This window comes from Penaeus chinensis, chromosome 9, assembly GCF_019202785.1.
Source record: "Penaeus chinensis breed Huanghai No. 1 chromosome 9, ASM1920278v2, whole genome shotgun sequence".
Classification (NCBI taxonomy): domain Eukaryota; kingdom Metazoa; phylum Arthropoda; class Malacostraca; order Decapoda; family Penaeidae; genus Penaeus; species Penaeus chinensis.
The window spans coordinates 17222217-17237216 of record NC_061827.1 but is presented as its reverse complement, the minus strand read 5'-3'; the positions used below and the strand labels follow the sequence as shown (position 1 = coordinate 17237216).

At 40.4% G+C, this 15000-nt stretch overlaps 2 protein-coding genes across 4 annotated transcripts in view; one reads left to right on the top strand and one right to left on the bottom strand.

Annotated features, from left to right (window-relative positions):
- The window catches only part of LOC125028937 (39S ribosomal protein L11, mitochondrial-like), a 7244-nt gene extending 6863 nt beyond the window's left edge, over window positions 1-381 (bottom strand). Inside the window, exon 1 of one of the 3 annotated variants that reach the window (XM_047618569.1) lies at window positions 250-381. The gene's annotated coding sequence lies outside the window, so the exon portion shown is untranslated. Of the gene's footprint in view, window positions 30-237 lie in introns of those variants that run through there. The other 2 variants (XM_047618570.1, XM_047618568.1) reach the window with 2 other exon arrangements.
- A 386-nt stretch (window positions 382-767) lies between these two features.
- Window positions 768-5494, top strand: LOC125028936 (prohibitin 1-like). Its single transcript, XM_047618567.1, is given in 8 exon segments — window positions 768-1000; window positions 2354-2515; window positions 3024-3166; window positions 3398-3514; window positions 3666-3761; window positions 4318-4460; window positions 4852-4879; window positions 4881-5494. Coding segments are annotated over 8 exon segments (843 nt in total). The 5' UTR covers window positions 768-903; the 3' UTR covers window positions 4938-5494.
- Window positions 5495-15000: the final 9506 nt, after the last annotated feature.

The following is a 15000-nucleotide window of genomic DNA, read 5'->3' as shown; positions in this document are numbered from 1 at the left end:
TCAAAGCTATCTGTGTACTGAATTGCATTTAAGTAATAGGATTAAAGTATGTATTCTACTGTTTTCTTGAAACGATGAACAGAATGACTATTTTCGTGATATTCACAATACTTACCATCAATAATTAACAACGTAAACTGTAGATCTGATTTTATATAATTACTATAATATGTTGAAGTATTGTGTTGTTAAATGTAACGATTATATCAGACACTTTTAGGGGTAATAAATTATTACCTAAAAAATTACCTTTTCTCGCCGGGTCGAGGAGCATGTAAACAAACATTCACTGTTAGAATAACGCCTTCTGCTCACATTAAAGTGTATTTTGAGTAAAGTCTAGGCAATTAACTTCACAAAATAATTCAAATTAAAAAAAAAACATTTATATCAAAATAGTCATAGAATTTATGATCATTCGTTCTGGAGAAAATTGAAATTAACCTTTGTACAATAATTCTTTTATCACTAATGTATCATTCAAATATTTTTTTGACTACATAAACTACTTCGAAAATGTGATGATATCAATTGATTTTTAGTAACTTGTGGATTGATAAGTAGAAAAAAAAATAAAACATTATGTGACGACCTCCCAAAATCTATTGCACCCATATGAGTTTATAAACAGATAATAAGCAGATATGCAATAAATAAATATCCCCTTTTATAGGTATATAATCAAAATAAAAGTATCGTATATTTTCATTTAAATAAAATAATGATTACTTTTTAAAAATCATACTTCAATCCACCTCGGCTAAGAAGTTCAACCGGAGGAGCTCATGTGGAGGATCGTCTGCTCGGCTGATGTAACGCCTCTCTGATTTCCTTCTTTAGCCGCACTGAAACCTGCTCAAAACTTCTTAGACTCACGAGAAAAACGTCCATTAAAGACTAGAGATGGCACAGCAACTGGCGAATTTGTTTACGAGAGTGGGACAAATAGGCTTTGGAGTGGCTGTGGTCGGCGGCGTTGTGAACTCGGCGTTGTATAATGGTAAATAATGATAGAATTAGTGTTATTGCTATTTCATTTTATTTAATTTTTCTTTATTGAGGATTTGATCACTTCCTACGGATTTAGAGGGTTGATATGCTCATAAAGTTGATTTGTAGATAATTAGTTGTGGTCTAAAGAAATCGGGAAAATCTTCAGTGTAATGATGCTTATCACGTGAAAATAATAAAGTTTGTATATTTATTAATTTCAGATTTGCAATGCACTTATTTTTAATAAGGTCTCTTACATGCTTACTCCACTTATCTGCTTACAAAGAGGTGGAGATTATTCAGAAATTTCTTGTAGAGTCCTTCACATACAGAATGGAATCATTTGCTAGGAATGTTCTGGAGAATGTAATGCTGCCTCCCCAGGAAAGGCCATCAAACGCCATCACATACTTTGTTGTTGTTTTGGGGCAATATATCAAATGATTAAGCAGTGCAAACTCCTCTATCTTGCGAGAGTACTAGCGGTGGAGCTCTGTTGGTCTTTGCTAAATTGTGTTGCATGGAGGCTGTGGTGATTGCTTGCCTTTGTGCCATTTCCAAGTTAGGTAATGACATAGGCAATCCATCACAGAACAGAGCAAGTTTTAAGTGGAGTTAGACAAAGCGCTGCCAATGAGATTATAAGTTAAAGGGTAAAAGTATACAGCAGGACTACAGTTGTCATAGACTAAGCCTCCAGCTTGAATGGACAATCAAATGATCCCTTTCCTAAAAGCACAAACTATTGCAAAGTTTTTTGTATGAATTGGAAACCCTTCCTGATCCGGGGGTTTCATCTGTGGGCCCTCAATCAGCATATTTCCCCAGCTGGGACTCTGCCCCTTAGACTCCCTTCCAGTCCCTGTGTTTCCCTAGCTGGTGCGGTCCTTTTTGTATACTTTTACTGGTAAAGGTTTGTTTCTAGAAATAAAGCAGGCCTCTCTTTGATATTTACTAGTGGTTATTGCTACAAAACCTTGTTTAAAAACTGACAATTTAACAAGGGCTAATCTCTTTGATTATCAGTGTTTTTTCATGGTAATATTAGGCTATGCACATTTCTTTCAATTTTTAAATATCCTTCAATTCTCAAATTGAAATAACATTGTTTTTAGTAGCGAACTGTAGGAAATCTGAGATTAAACTGAATGATTTTTTTATTGCAAAGGAAAAGCAAAATTTTAAAAATATTAAAGCATTATATAAATTACTTAGAGCACCTTTTCCTAGTATGCTTCAAATATCTGTTTGATTGACAAATAAATTACTCTGGCAAAGAATACCCAAGAACTAGTAAATACACCAAAGAACCTGACACGTAAATTTCCTCTTACCATCTTCATCTTGCCCTTCCTTCCAGTCGACGCAGGGCACCGTGCGGTCATCTTTGACCGTTTTTCTGGTGTGAAGGAAAGTGTAACGGGTGAGGGAACACACTTCTTCATCCCATGGGTCCAGCGTCCCATCGTGTTTGATACACGTACGAGGCCAAGGAATGTGCCTGTGGTTACGGGTAGCAAAGGTGAGGCTTTGAGTATTTTCTGGTTGTTGCTAGGTTAAAGATAAGCAGGAGTCCTATTAGTGTCTCAGGTGTAGGGAAGGGTAATTTTAATGCAGCAGTCTGGGTGACTGGAGGTGGTTCAGGGACTAGGGATGAGATTGATTAATGGAGCCTGGGCTATACTTTCTATGCTGTCTTTTTCAATACCTGAATTTTCCTCTAAAGTTTGATGTAATAGTCCTGGTTTTATAGACATGCAGATAAGTGTCTTTTATTGTTATTTTATTTGAAGCATTTGTTGATTTTATTAACTAGTTCTTCATCTAATTACCATATCATTTTTACTGAATATGGTATCAGCATTTTATATCTATGTCATTCTTATTGTAAAGAGGATTATGTGGCAGTGATTAATTAATGTTAAGGAATGCCTCCATAATATTTATTTCAAAGTGGTTATGTAGGATGAAGATAAATCATAGTTTGAAATTTAATATGTTGAATGACTGACATCTTTCTTCTGTTTCAGATTTACAGACCGTGAACATCACCCTTCGTGTGCTGTTCCGGCCACGTGGTTCTGAGCTCCCAAAGATCTACACTACCCTTGGTATTGACTATGAAGACAGAGTGTTGCCTTCCATCACCAATGAAGTTTTAAAGGCTGTTGTGGTTAGTAAAGAAATGCACTTGTATATAGAAAATGCTTCCTAGAGCTATAAAATCTATTATAATTTCTGATTTTGTTGTGACTGGAATATTAGAAGTGATTTGACAACAGGAGGAGTAAATGCTGCATGGAAGATATTTAATAAAAGGTGTATTGGATAATGATTCCTTGAGGTGAATTGTAATTCATTATAAAGCCAAAAGTAGATGATGATAATATTTATTCCTCTTCAGGCTCGTTTTGATGCAGGCGAGCTGATCACACAGAGAGAAAAGGTTTCTCGCAGTGTCAGTGAAGCTCTCACGGAACGTTCTGCGCAGTTCGGATTGATCCTGGATGACATTTCTATTGTAATTATTCTTGCCTTTGCATGTACTTTTCTTTTATGGTTATTCCCACATGGCACAAGCATTCTACAATTACCTCTTCACTCTTGAGGTTTATGAAATGTTATAGCTTATTGATGTTGTGATATCGTCTTCAACAAATCATGTTTTTCAGACCCATTTGACCTTTGGGAAAGAGTTCACACAAGCTGTTGAGTTGAAGCAGGTTGCCCAACAGGAGGCTGAGAGAGCAAAGTTCTTGGTAGAAAAGGTAAGATTAATTTTGCTGATATTAAGTCATTTCGTCACTGGTATTTCCTTTGAGTTGTTAAGCTGAATTTTGTGTGTGCAAAGTTTAGGAAATGTTTTAAAGTAGAAAATCAAAGAAAATTCTGATTTTTAAATTATGCCAGTTCTTTATAGAAATCAGTGTATCCCATTATTGTTCCCATCTTAGTAAACAGAAAAAGAAAGAAAAGAAAGAGAACCATTTTGTAGTAGTTCAAAATTCTTAGATTATAAATTTTGAACTTGTGATATGATCATTGAGTTGCAACACAAGAATATAGATTATCATATTTCTTTGATGTGCAGATTTGTTTAAAACTAAAAACTGTTATTATTTAATTATCATGGTTTCTGTAAAGTAAAGGTTTCAAATTCTATTGAAACCTGAGCTAAAGTTTGCTTTTGTACTGGAAAAGGTTCTTTAAGTAGTAGTAGTAGTAGTAGTAGTAGTAAAAAAAAAAAAAATAATAATGATCATCAGTTTTCATGAAATCAGTAGACAGTGATTCACGTTTTAATTTCAACATTTCCCCCTATAGGCTGAGCAAGAGAAGAAGGCTGCTATTATCAGTGCCGATGGTGATGCCACAGCTGCCACTTTACTCGCCAAGTCCTTTGGTGAGGCTGGAGAAGGTTTGGTGGAACTAAGGAGGATTGAGGCTTCGGAGGACATTGCTTACAGGTGAGGAGCAGCAGCAGGAGGCTGTTTATTCTTGTTGCTTAACTGTGGAAATATTTAGAAGGATTGGGTGCTGGAACATTTGTTATTTTTTTGGAAATTATTTTTGTGGAGGGCTAGAGCATATTTAAATTTCAACTAATCTGTCTATTTGGAGGAAGGAAAATTAAAATGATACTCCATAGGTTGTGCTTCAGAAAGCAACAATAAGTTCAAGCAGAACAAATACGATACATAGTGGTGTCAACCTGTTAGAAGCAAAGTCAATAAGATAAACCAGACCTCAACATAAGAATAACTGATTTTGCTCGGAGCAAGGGCAGGGTGAATTTGATAACTGCAAATTGAGCCTCGGGAATAGCTTAAACTTACCGTGTCTTTTTCTCTCCTACAGGCTGTCAAAGAATCGCAATGTTGCCTACCTCCCCAACAACCAGAGCACCTTGTTGTCCCTTCCCCAGTGAAAGCCTCTCCAACTGATAGCTAGTGGAGAGAGTGCAAGATGACCAAACTAATACATAGGGTTTATGATGAACAGCAATTAAGAGCCTCCCTGAAGTGTCAATAACTTCAATTGCCTGAAAAATATACTAGATTTCCCAGCATGAATGGCATTACTTGTACAAATGATTTTTGTTTGTGATATATATATGTATGGGGAGTAATCAGGGATGGTAAAGGGTAGGTATTTTTTTTTCCTAATATATCCAGCTTGACAAAATCTGTGCATAAATGTGTATAAGCTTCAAGAACAATTCTTGTCATTCATGTTGTAAAAGAAAAAAAAAATGTAATTAATCTTGTCTTTCCATGTATAATACTGAGGCAGCATTGTGTTGAAGCAGTGTACAGATATTTCATATGTTGAAAGCTTTTCACATGTGCCAATGTATCTTGAGAAAGCAAGTAATTGGGGCTTATATATAATTTTTCCAAGGTGAAGAGAATGTAGATAAAAAGTTATGTATGTAACTGTTAAAGAAACGGAAAAGCACTAATTGTAATTAGGGATTTTGTAAAGAAATTTTACTTTGAAATGGTGTTTTATTCCAAAGATCCTCCATATATATAAAAAAATATAAATGCATTGTAACAATTAGAATTTTGAATGGGGCGGAAAGCAAATTATATTTTGATGTTTTTTTTATCATACAGTCTTATTTCATTCAAGAATTTATCGGTTACATGTAGACTAATGTTCCTGTCATCAGCGTAACACTGCATAAGATATGCCTATGATGTATGTAATCAGATATTTACTACGGAAATGCCCCCTAATCCTTTGCTTGCTATTGTCATGGAGGGGCTTAGGAAACGGATCTCAGGCCCACTGTAGGGATCACTCCTACCTTGGTTCTCAGCCATTTCATCAGCTAATTTTGCATGATCTTTTCATCTTCTTTCCTTTTCCTTGTCTTCATCCCATAGTTCTGTCCTAATTGTTAACTCATTCTTGCCATTTCCACCACAATACTTAATCATAGTGCTCCCTACTCCTTTAACTCCTTCCTCTTCTAACAACCTTTACCTTATACTGTGCCACATCTCTCTACCCATTTCACTACCGTACTACCCTCTAGTGCTGTTCAACCTGTAACCAAGCCTCATGCTATCACTGTTTTGAATATGCTGCTTATGATGTGGCAAAAAAAATTCAATGAATAAATAAAAAACTATAGAATGGGGATAGTTTGCACATCCTACTACTGTTAGTGTATGTGATACCTTGAAAACTCGACTATCCCTGTAAGTTTACAGTTGAGAAAGTTCACAAGTATTTTGTATATTTCCATAGAATTACACTTTGAAAAATAAACAATTAAGGCACAACATATTTAGGAATGAATTGTCTTTCCTAGAGAGATTGAGATATGGAGTTGTAATAAATAATGATTTCATGATCTTAAACTACATATCCCCCCGAGGTCGGCTTAAGAGGCGGAGACGACGAGATCAGCTCTACCTTGGACCTGAGCCCCCCCCCCCCCCCCCATCCTTTGCCCGTTGTTGTCGTGGGGGGGCTTAGGAGACGAAGACTGAGACCCAATGATGGGGAACTCCTCAACCTTGGGACTCAGCCATCGACTGAACTAATTTTGCATGGTCTTTTTTCCCCACTCTTCCTTTTTGTTTCAGTTTCTTCACCAATCCCTTCTACTATCCACCTCCTAAGGTGTGAGAGTCGTGCTGAAAGGATGAAAGGCTGACTTTGTCAGTCCTGAACGGCCTGAGGGAACCATGGGCACGGTATTCCCCTGCCATACCTGGCCCTTACCCCTCAAGGGGACCCTGAGGGGTGGACTATTTTTTCCCCCAACATACTCCAGGCTTATCATGGCCAATAATGAAGACGTAACCCCACTCTTAGGGGCAATGAGGCTTGCCCCTTTATCAAATAGCCCCAATCCCAGCTCTCCTTTGACCACGGCTCCGAACACTGCAACAACTCCCCCATCATCAATGCATACTAGTACAGTATCAACCCTAATCAACAACCAACCCCCAGGAGACATTTCTACTCTCCCAACATGCTCAACTTCAACACCTTTACTCCCACAACTTTCTTCATCAACCACCCCATCTCCCCTTATTACTACCTTACAACCTTACAACCTTATTGCCCACCTCCCCATAACACTACCCCCCTCAACACTACTCCCTCCTCCACACGTCCCCGCACTTCTACTACCCCCACCTCTTCAAGAATCCTAAATACTCTATTTAGCCCAGCCAAATGGGACCGATTTTTCGTGATCCCTCTCCCCCCCAATCCTTTGCCCGTTGTTATCGTGGGGGGGCTTAGGAGACGAAGACTGAGACCCAATGATGGGGAACTCCTCAACCTTGGGACTCAAATTTTGCATGGTCTTTTTTTTCCCCTCCTACTTTTTCGTTTCTGTCCCTTCACCAACCCCTTCTACTATCCACTTCCTAAGGTGTGAGAGCCGTGCTGAAAGGATGAAAGGCTGACTTTGTGCCAGTCCTGAACGGCCTGAGGGAGCCATGGGCACGGTATTCCCCTGCTTTAGTTGTCTAGCCCTTACCCCTCCAGCGACCCTGAGGGGTGGACTGTTTCTCTCCCCAACATACTCCAGGCTTATCATGGCCAACAATTTTATACCATTATTAGATAGCACATTTATTTTGCTTTTAACCATTAACCATTACCCATACCATTATTAGAGGCAATGAGGCTTGCCTCTTCATCAAATAGCTCCACCAATTCAAACTCGCCCGATTCCCTGACCCCAGGCTCTCCTTTGACCACGGCTCTGAACACTACAACTAATACCCCCTCCTCAATGCCGACTAGTACAGTATCCACCCTAATCAACACCCCAGGAGACATTTCTACTCCAAACATGCTCAACTTCAATAACTATACCCCCACAACCTTCTTCGTCAACTACCCCATCCTCCCTTATTACTACCTTACAACCTTATTGTCCACCTCCCCATAACACTACCTCCCTCAACACTACTCCCTCTTCCACATGCCCCCGTCTTTCTACTACCCCCATCTCTACAAAATTCTTAAATAATCTATTTAGCCCAGCCAAATTGGACCTATTTTTCGTGATCCCTCCCACAGCTTCTCACACTTTCTGCTTTGACAACCTGTTTTCATTCCTCAAATGCATATACATCCTTCACTTGATCTAACCCCTATACATTACCTTACCCAACCTTAACCCATTTACTCGTCAATTCCTTTGCCCAGCTTTGACAACTAATCACTAACTCAACCACCCTTCACTACCATTTACTATAGTGCTACATGACCTTAGATGTCTAGCACATTTATGTTGCTTTTAACCATTAACCATTAACCATTTGTGATCCCTCCCACAGCTCCCTACTCTCAAAACACCCTCCTCTTCCAACAATACCTCCAAAAACAAGTAGGCAAAGTCTTTTTCCGTAGCCGACTCGACCACTCCCATCTCGTCACAGTAACAACTGAAAACCAAGCTATAGCATTAACAAAACTAACTGATCTATGTGGTAATCCCATCCCTACAGAACCTTATCCAACCCTCAATACTTCCACCGGAACAGTCTCTATCCCCCCCAACAGATTGTCCAATCTATGACAAAGAATGGTCAGATTGTGGAGAGGACTTACTCGCTTGTCTCACAGACTATGATGCAACATATGTACAATGCTACTCCATTCCTCCCAGAGGAAATCGTAAGAAATCCATCAACATTGCCAAAATTACTCTCCGTAGACATGACCTTCCCTTTAATGTTTACATAAGTGGGGAATCCCTACCTGTTCGACCATACCAACCTCCTCCTCGTCAGTGCCAAAATTGTTGGTGTTTAGGACACCCAGCCAAACACTGTCATTCCACAGCCAGATGCCCGCTATGTGCCCAACCTGGCCATACTCGATCAAACTGCTTTGCACAATCACGCACATGTGCAAACTGTGGCGGCCCCCATAATGTGTTTTATAAAGGCTGCCCCACCTACAAATTTGAGTCTGAGGTAGCAACTTTCAGATTCAGACTTGGACTCACTCTACGTGAAGCCAGACTGGAAGCACGTCGACGAGGCTTTTCTCTTACCCCCTACTCCAGTAATGTCGCTCACTCTGCCAATCCCCCTACCTCCAAAGCTCCTACACCCTCTCCTAAACCCAACCCCCCTCCATCTAACTTCCCCTCTTTTACCGCCTACCTTCCCCAGTCAAAAGTCTTTTGCCATCCTAAACCCAGACACTCCAATCTCTACCCAATCAAATTATTTTGCCATCCTAAACCCAGACACCCCAATCTCTACTACATCCCCAACACCTTCCCCTCTCCCTCCCCGCACTACCCGCAGCAGACAGAATAAACGTTCCACTCCCTCTTCCCCTACCTCACAATCACCTCCACCTTCCTTTGCCCCTATTTTTCAGACACCAGACTTCTCTTCCCCCCCTCACAAGAAAACCTTTATCTCACAAAACTCCCCAACCAACTCCACTACAGAAACTCTTGAAGATATCCAGAACTACATAATCGAGTCCCAAACTAATACTCATCCACCTTCAAATTCTACAACTCCCGCTCCCTCCACACTCAAAGTGACTGCCGATATCCATCCTCCTCCTACTCATATTCTCCCTACACCCAATCCTCCTACCCCATCCCAACAAAACCTATTCCCCCCGACTCCAGCCCCACCTATATTAACCCTCCCACCATCCCCTCTATCCCTTCCACTCCCTCCTGGATACACACGTGAATCCCTCATGTCACAAGTACCCTCTTCCCCAGACCCTCGACCTCCCGACATCCCTCCTGATACAACACCACCTCCCCAACCTCATTCTTTATCCCACCCTCTAGCACCTTCCCCTTCAAATTCTCCAACACGCACTGCAATTTTTGCCAGTAAATCAACGAAAGTATAACTATCCTTCATTGGAACATTCGCGGTTTCCGAATGTTCCTCTTTCAGTCCCACATATTCTATTGTCATGCCCACGTCCTCCCTACATAGACATCCCAACTTATCAGACATCCTTACAGAATCTCACACTTTCTACTTTGACAACCTGTTTTCCTTCCTTAAACGCATATATATCCTTCACTTGATCTAACCCCTTTACATTACCTCATCTGACCCTAACCCATTCACTCACCAATTCCTTAACCCAGCTTTAACAACTAATCACTAACCCAACCACCCTTCACTAACATTAACTATAGTGCTACATGACCTTAGATGTCTAGCTCATTTATTTTGCTTTTAACCATTAATCATTAACCATTGGACCTGAGCCCTCGCCTCGACATATTTTGCATGGTCTTTTCTTCACCTTTCTTCCCTCTCTTCTTCAAATTTCTTCTGTCCACTTACCCTAATCGGTAACTCACTTTACCCTTTTCCTCATAATATTTTGTCATTGTGACCTTTGATGTTCAACACTTCGCTCCTCAAGCCCCGCCCTATCACTATATTTCGAACACGCCGCTAATGACCTCAGAATATTTTTAATAAATCAATCAACTAATCAACATGACCTTGTTTTGTACACCATAAACCAAAAAGCATAAACATTCAGTAAAATTTGATCCAAACGTTTTGTGTATGTGTACATGTGTCATTACTAATATGTTAGCACCCTTTTATATTTGCTCATATAGACTAGAGTATATTAGATGTGTTTTGAAATATAAGCTACTCACCAGTATAGCATGTTTCACTTTGCATTTAAATGATTAGTGTTGCACAATGATTCCCACCAATCCTTTGCTCTTGAAATCGTGGAGACGGAGACTGAGGGCCAATGTAGATCACCTCAACAAATTGGACATGGCCTTTTCTTCTCTCCCTTTCCCTTTCTTTTTCTTCTTCAGTCCCTTCTTCTGTCCCTTTATCCTACTCTTTAATTACTTTATCGTAATGCTTTACTTGGGGCAACCCTCCCCCCCTCAATCCCATGCTCGTTATTGTCGTGGGGGGGGGGGGGTTAAGAGATGGAGACTGAGACCCAATGACCGTTGCAGGGATTGATGCCCTTCACGTGAAACTGGATCTTTGTATAAATTCAACAATGGGCATTTAGTGGCAGAAACCCCCTAATCCCTTGCCCGTTGTTGTCGTTGGGGGCTTAGGGGATTGGAGACTGAGGCCCAGATTAGGGCTTCATCCCTGCTTTGGACTATTTATTCTTCCCCTTTAATGTTCCTTCTCTTTATCCCTTCTGTCCACTTCCTAAGGTTTGAGAGCCGTGCTGGAAGGATGACAGGCTGGCTTAGGATTAGTCCTGAACGGCCTCGGGAGCCATGGGCACGGCATTCCCTTGGTTAATCACCTAGCCCTTATCCCTCATGGCAACCCTCAGGGATAGACCGTGTTTTACCCTTATTAGGGGAATTAAGGCTTTCCTCTTCGTTAACTAGCCTACCTTAATTTGATTTCTCTGGTTTCCTAACCCCTGCCTCTCCTTTGACCATGGCTGCGACCACTGATACTAATATCCCCTCCTCGATGTTTGCTGTCAACTCTGTCCACTCCAAACTCTCCACTTACATTACTCAGCCTTCAGAATACATCCCTTCCTCTTTCCCAACAACCTCCACTCCATCTCCTACTGCAGTCTTCTTCATTCTCTGTCCCCTCCCACCTTATTACTACGTTTCATCCTTATTGTCCTCCCCACAGTACTACCCCATCTTCCTCCCGCCTTCGTCCTTCTACTGCTTTCATCTCTGCTAACCTTTTGAGTACCCATTTTGGTCCAACCAAGTGGGATCGATTCTTTTTTATTCCCCCTACAACCCCTTACTCTGACAACAACCTTCTCTTCCAAAAATGTCTCCAAAAACAAATAGGTAAAATTTCCTTTTCGCAGTCGTTCCGATCGTTCACGCTTTATCACAAATACATCTCAGTCCAAGCTCGTGATTGTCCTGTATACGACAAGGGCTAGTCAAACTGTGAAAACGCCCAGCTCGCCTGCCTCATCGACTATGATGCAGTGGCAGTCCAATGCTACACTATTCCTCCCAGAGACCAACGTAAGTCATACACCAATATTGCCAAGATTAGCTTCCATAGACATGAACTCCCCCATGAGGTTTGTATTGGTGAAGTGTCCTTGTCTGTCCGACCATATCGACACATTCTCCGTCAATGCCAAAAATGGCGTTTTGGCTACCCATTCAAACACTCGCTCCACAGCCCACTGCTCTGTGTGTGCCCAACCTGTTCACGACCGTTCAAATGGCTCTGCTCAGACACGCACGTATATCAATTGTTGTGGTTTCCATAATATATTTTATAGGGGCTGTCCTGCCTACAAACTTGAATCTGAGGTAGCAGTCTCAGATTCAAACTAGGCCTTGCTCTACGTGATGCCAGGCAAGAAGCACGCCGACAAGGTTTTATCTCTTTCTACCAATTCCAAAACTGCACTTCTCTCTGCTTCCCTTACATCTTCTCAAGAAGTCTCAGCATCTCCCCCAGCATCTCTTCCCTCTATCCCGAACCGTCCTATCTCTACTCCTTCTCTCCCCCCGTCAAATTCCCTTTCCAGTCTAAATCTAGATACTCCAATCTCTACCACTTCTCCGATGTCTGCCCCTCCACCTTCTCAATCTACCTGTCTCACAGGGCAAACTGAACGTTCCACCCCATCTTCTCCTCCCACATCCTCTCCTACACCCACCTCTCCATCTGCTCCTCGAACATCTATTCCCTCTTCTCCTCATAAGAAAACCTTTGTTTCTCACACCCAACTCCCCTCCAGAAACTCTTGAAAACATCCAAAACTTCCTAAACATAACTTCCTCCACCTTCCAATCCCTCCATTCCTATTCGCTCTACATTCACAGTATTTGCCAATATCCATCCACCTCTTCCTCGAGTTTCCCCTACAGCTCTTCCTCCCAATCTCCCCAAAAACAACCCAGCCTCTCCTTCTCCATGTGCATCACCATTCCCTCTTCCTTCCCCATTATCCTCACCACTCCCTTAAGTCACAACAATGTCCTCCCCTCCTGACATTCCTTCTGATACTTCACCACCTTCCCATGTTCCCTCTGGATTCTTCTCCTACTTACCCAGCAACCATTTCTACCCGTATTACCCGTTAATTGTTTCATAATGACCCCCTTGCAGTTTTCCCCATTCCTCGTCTAATCGTTCTATGCATTTAACCTTTTCCCCTTTTACAAAGTCCAATCATACTCCCCCTCTATACCCTTTAATTACCATTCTATCCTACAGCGGTCTACGACCTTTGACATGTAACACATTTCATCGCCATAATACTTTATCATAGTGCTATATGACCTTTGATGTCTAGCACATTTATTTCTTCTAACCATTAGCCTTTGCTGTTTGAAATATGTAGTGTAAGAATGTAATTCAACATGCTCTAAGGATATTAACAGTTATACGCCCAATAATTGACAGGCTAAAATCTATTTGTCCATTTGCGATAATCGGGCTAACATGGCTCCTTCTAGCGTCTCCCGTTAGTAGTCCAGTATGCAGCCCAATTTATTTTATATGCAAATTGCAAACACAATAACTATTCATACGTGTTTTCATACAAAGTGCGATGTTGGCCTGCTGTCTTTTTCCAAGGTTAAGTGTGTGTAAAGATAATCCTTTTCGTAGTATAGAGGTTTAAGTCCACATCATAATATTTTGTTTTTAGCACGAATCGCGAGGGAAAGAAATGTGTAATTTCTGTTCTTAATCTTGAAAAGAAAATGCTTCCGGAATATTTGCATATTCAGCATGGATATTGGATAATATCGATAACACACTCATTTAATCATATTAAGTTGATGAGCAGGAGTCTGTAATGGATAAGGCGCACATTTTTGTACTCTTGAGTGAGTAATGTGGCCTCTGACTTGCACAGCCTCATACGTTTTTACGTCAACCATATGGCTGTTTCGTCGCATCGACTCATGATCATCTGGCCCGCATAGTAGGGTGAACTGAGTTTGGCAGCCTCGCTCCATAGGACTCATCTCTGTTTGATGTCCCAGTAATGCTCTCAGTAGTGCCAGATGATGATGTACTATTTTTTATCTTCCCTGTGCCTGATCTGTAGGAGCACTGTTATTGGGTTTTTTTATTTGTTGAAAATATAAGGGACTATACACTATGGAACTTCATGGAAAAATGCTACTTTGCTTTATTAATCAAGCATTGCAAATATGCAAACATGGCATGATGTGTTGTAGATTGACGTTTGACTAACCTGCTCTGGAAGTAAAAAAAATGGCGTAAATTGCAAATATTTCTGAATTATTGGGTATCCTAACCCAAAGTCGAAATACTTATTGCGACTTTGTCTAAACCTACAGATTTCATGATTTCGTGTGTTTTATATAATATAACCGGCCTGCAAAAATATCATTTATATTCTTAGTTTTTTCATAAGGGCCAAATAGCATCACTTTCTTTTACGTATAACATTCTCTATCATTTTTGAAATTTTGATAAATTAATATTAAACTTATCAATTAATTTGATAACTGTATATTACACTAGTTATAATGTCAAGCATACATACAGTGTAAGCATATTGCATCCGGCTCGATGGAATAAAAATGTCTGACACTTACGTAAAGTGTACCCTGGCAGTTACTAAAACGATTAAAACAATTCACTGTAACTCTTGGCATGACATTTAACTACTCACTCAGCATCAGTTGCACTATTCCAGTGGGAGATTTGCATTTTTCTTTATAAGGGATGAGTCATAATTTTTTTCTATCACTTATTATAGTAGATTGCAAGTAGACAGCCACCGAAGAAGAGGAAGAGGAATTGCATCTATATATTTATGATAATGAACTCTTCCTTTAAACAAAAGATTTGTAGATTGACTGCAAATGTATCTATTTGGACATACGTGGCCTTTATGGCAAAAAAGGAGAGAGAGCTTTGTTTCAGGAATATAAAGAACATTTTACACACATGAAAGCAGAATATAAAGTCGACAGTGTTGGCTCTTTATTCTAAATTCTGGTGTAACAAACCAACATGCTCAGGTTTGACAGGAAATTATTTCATGCTG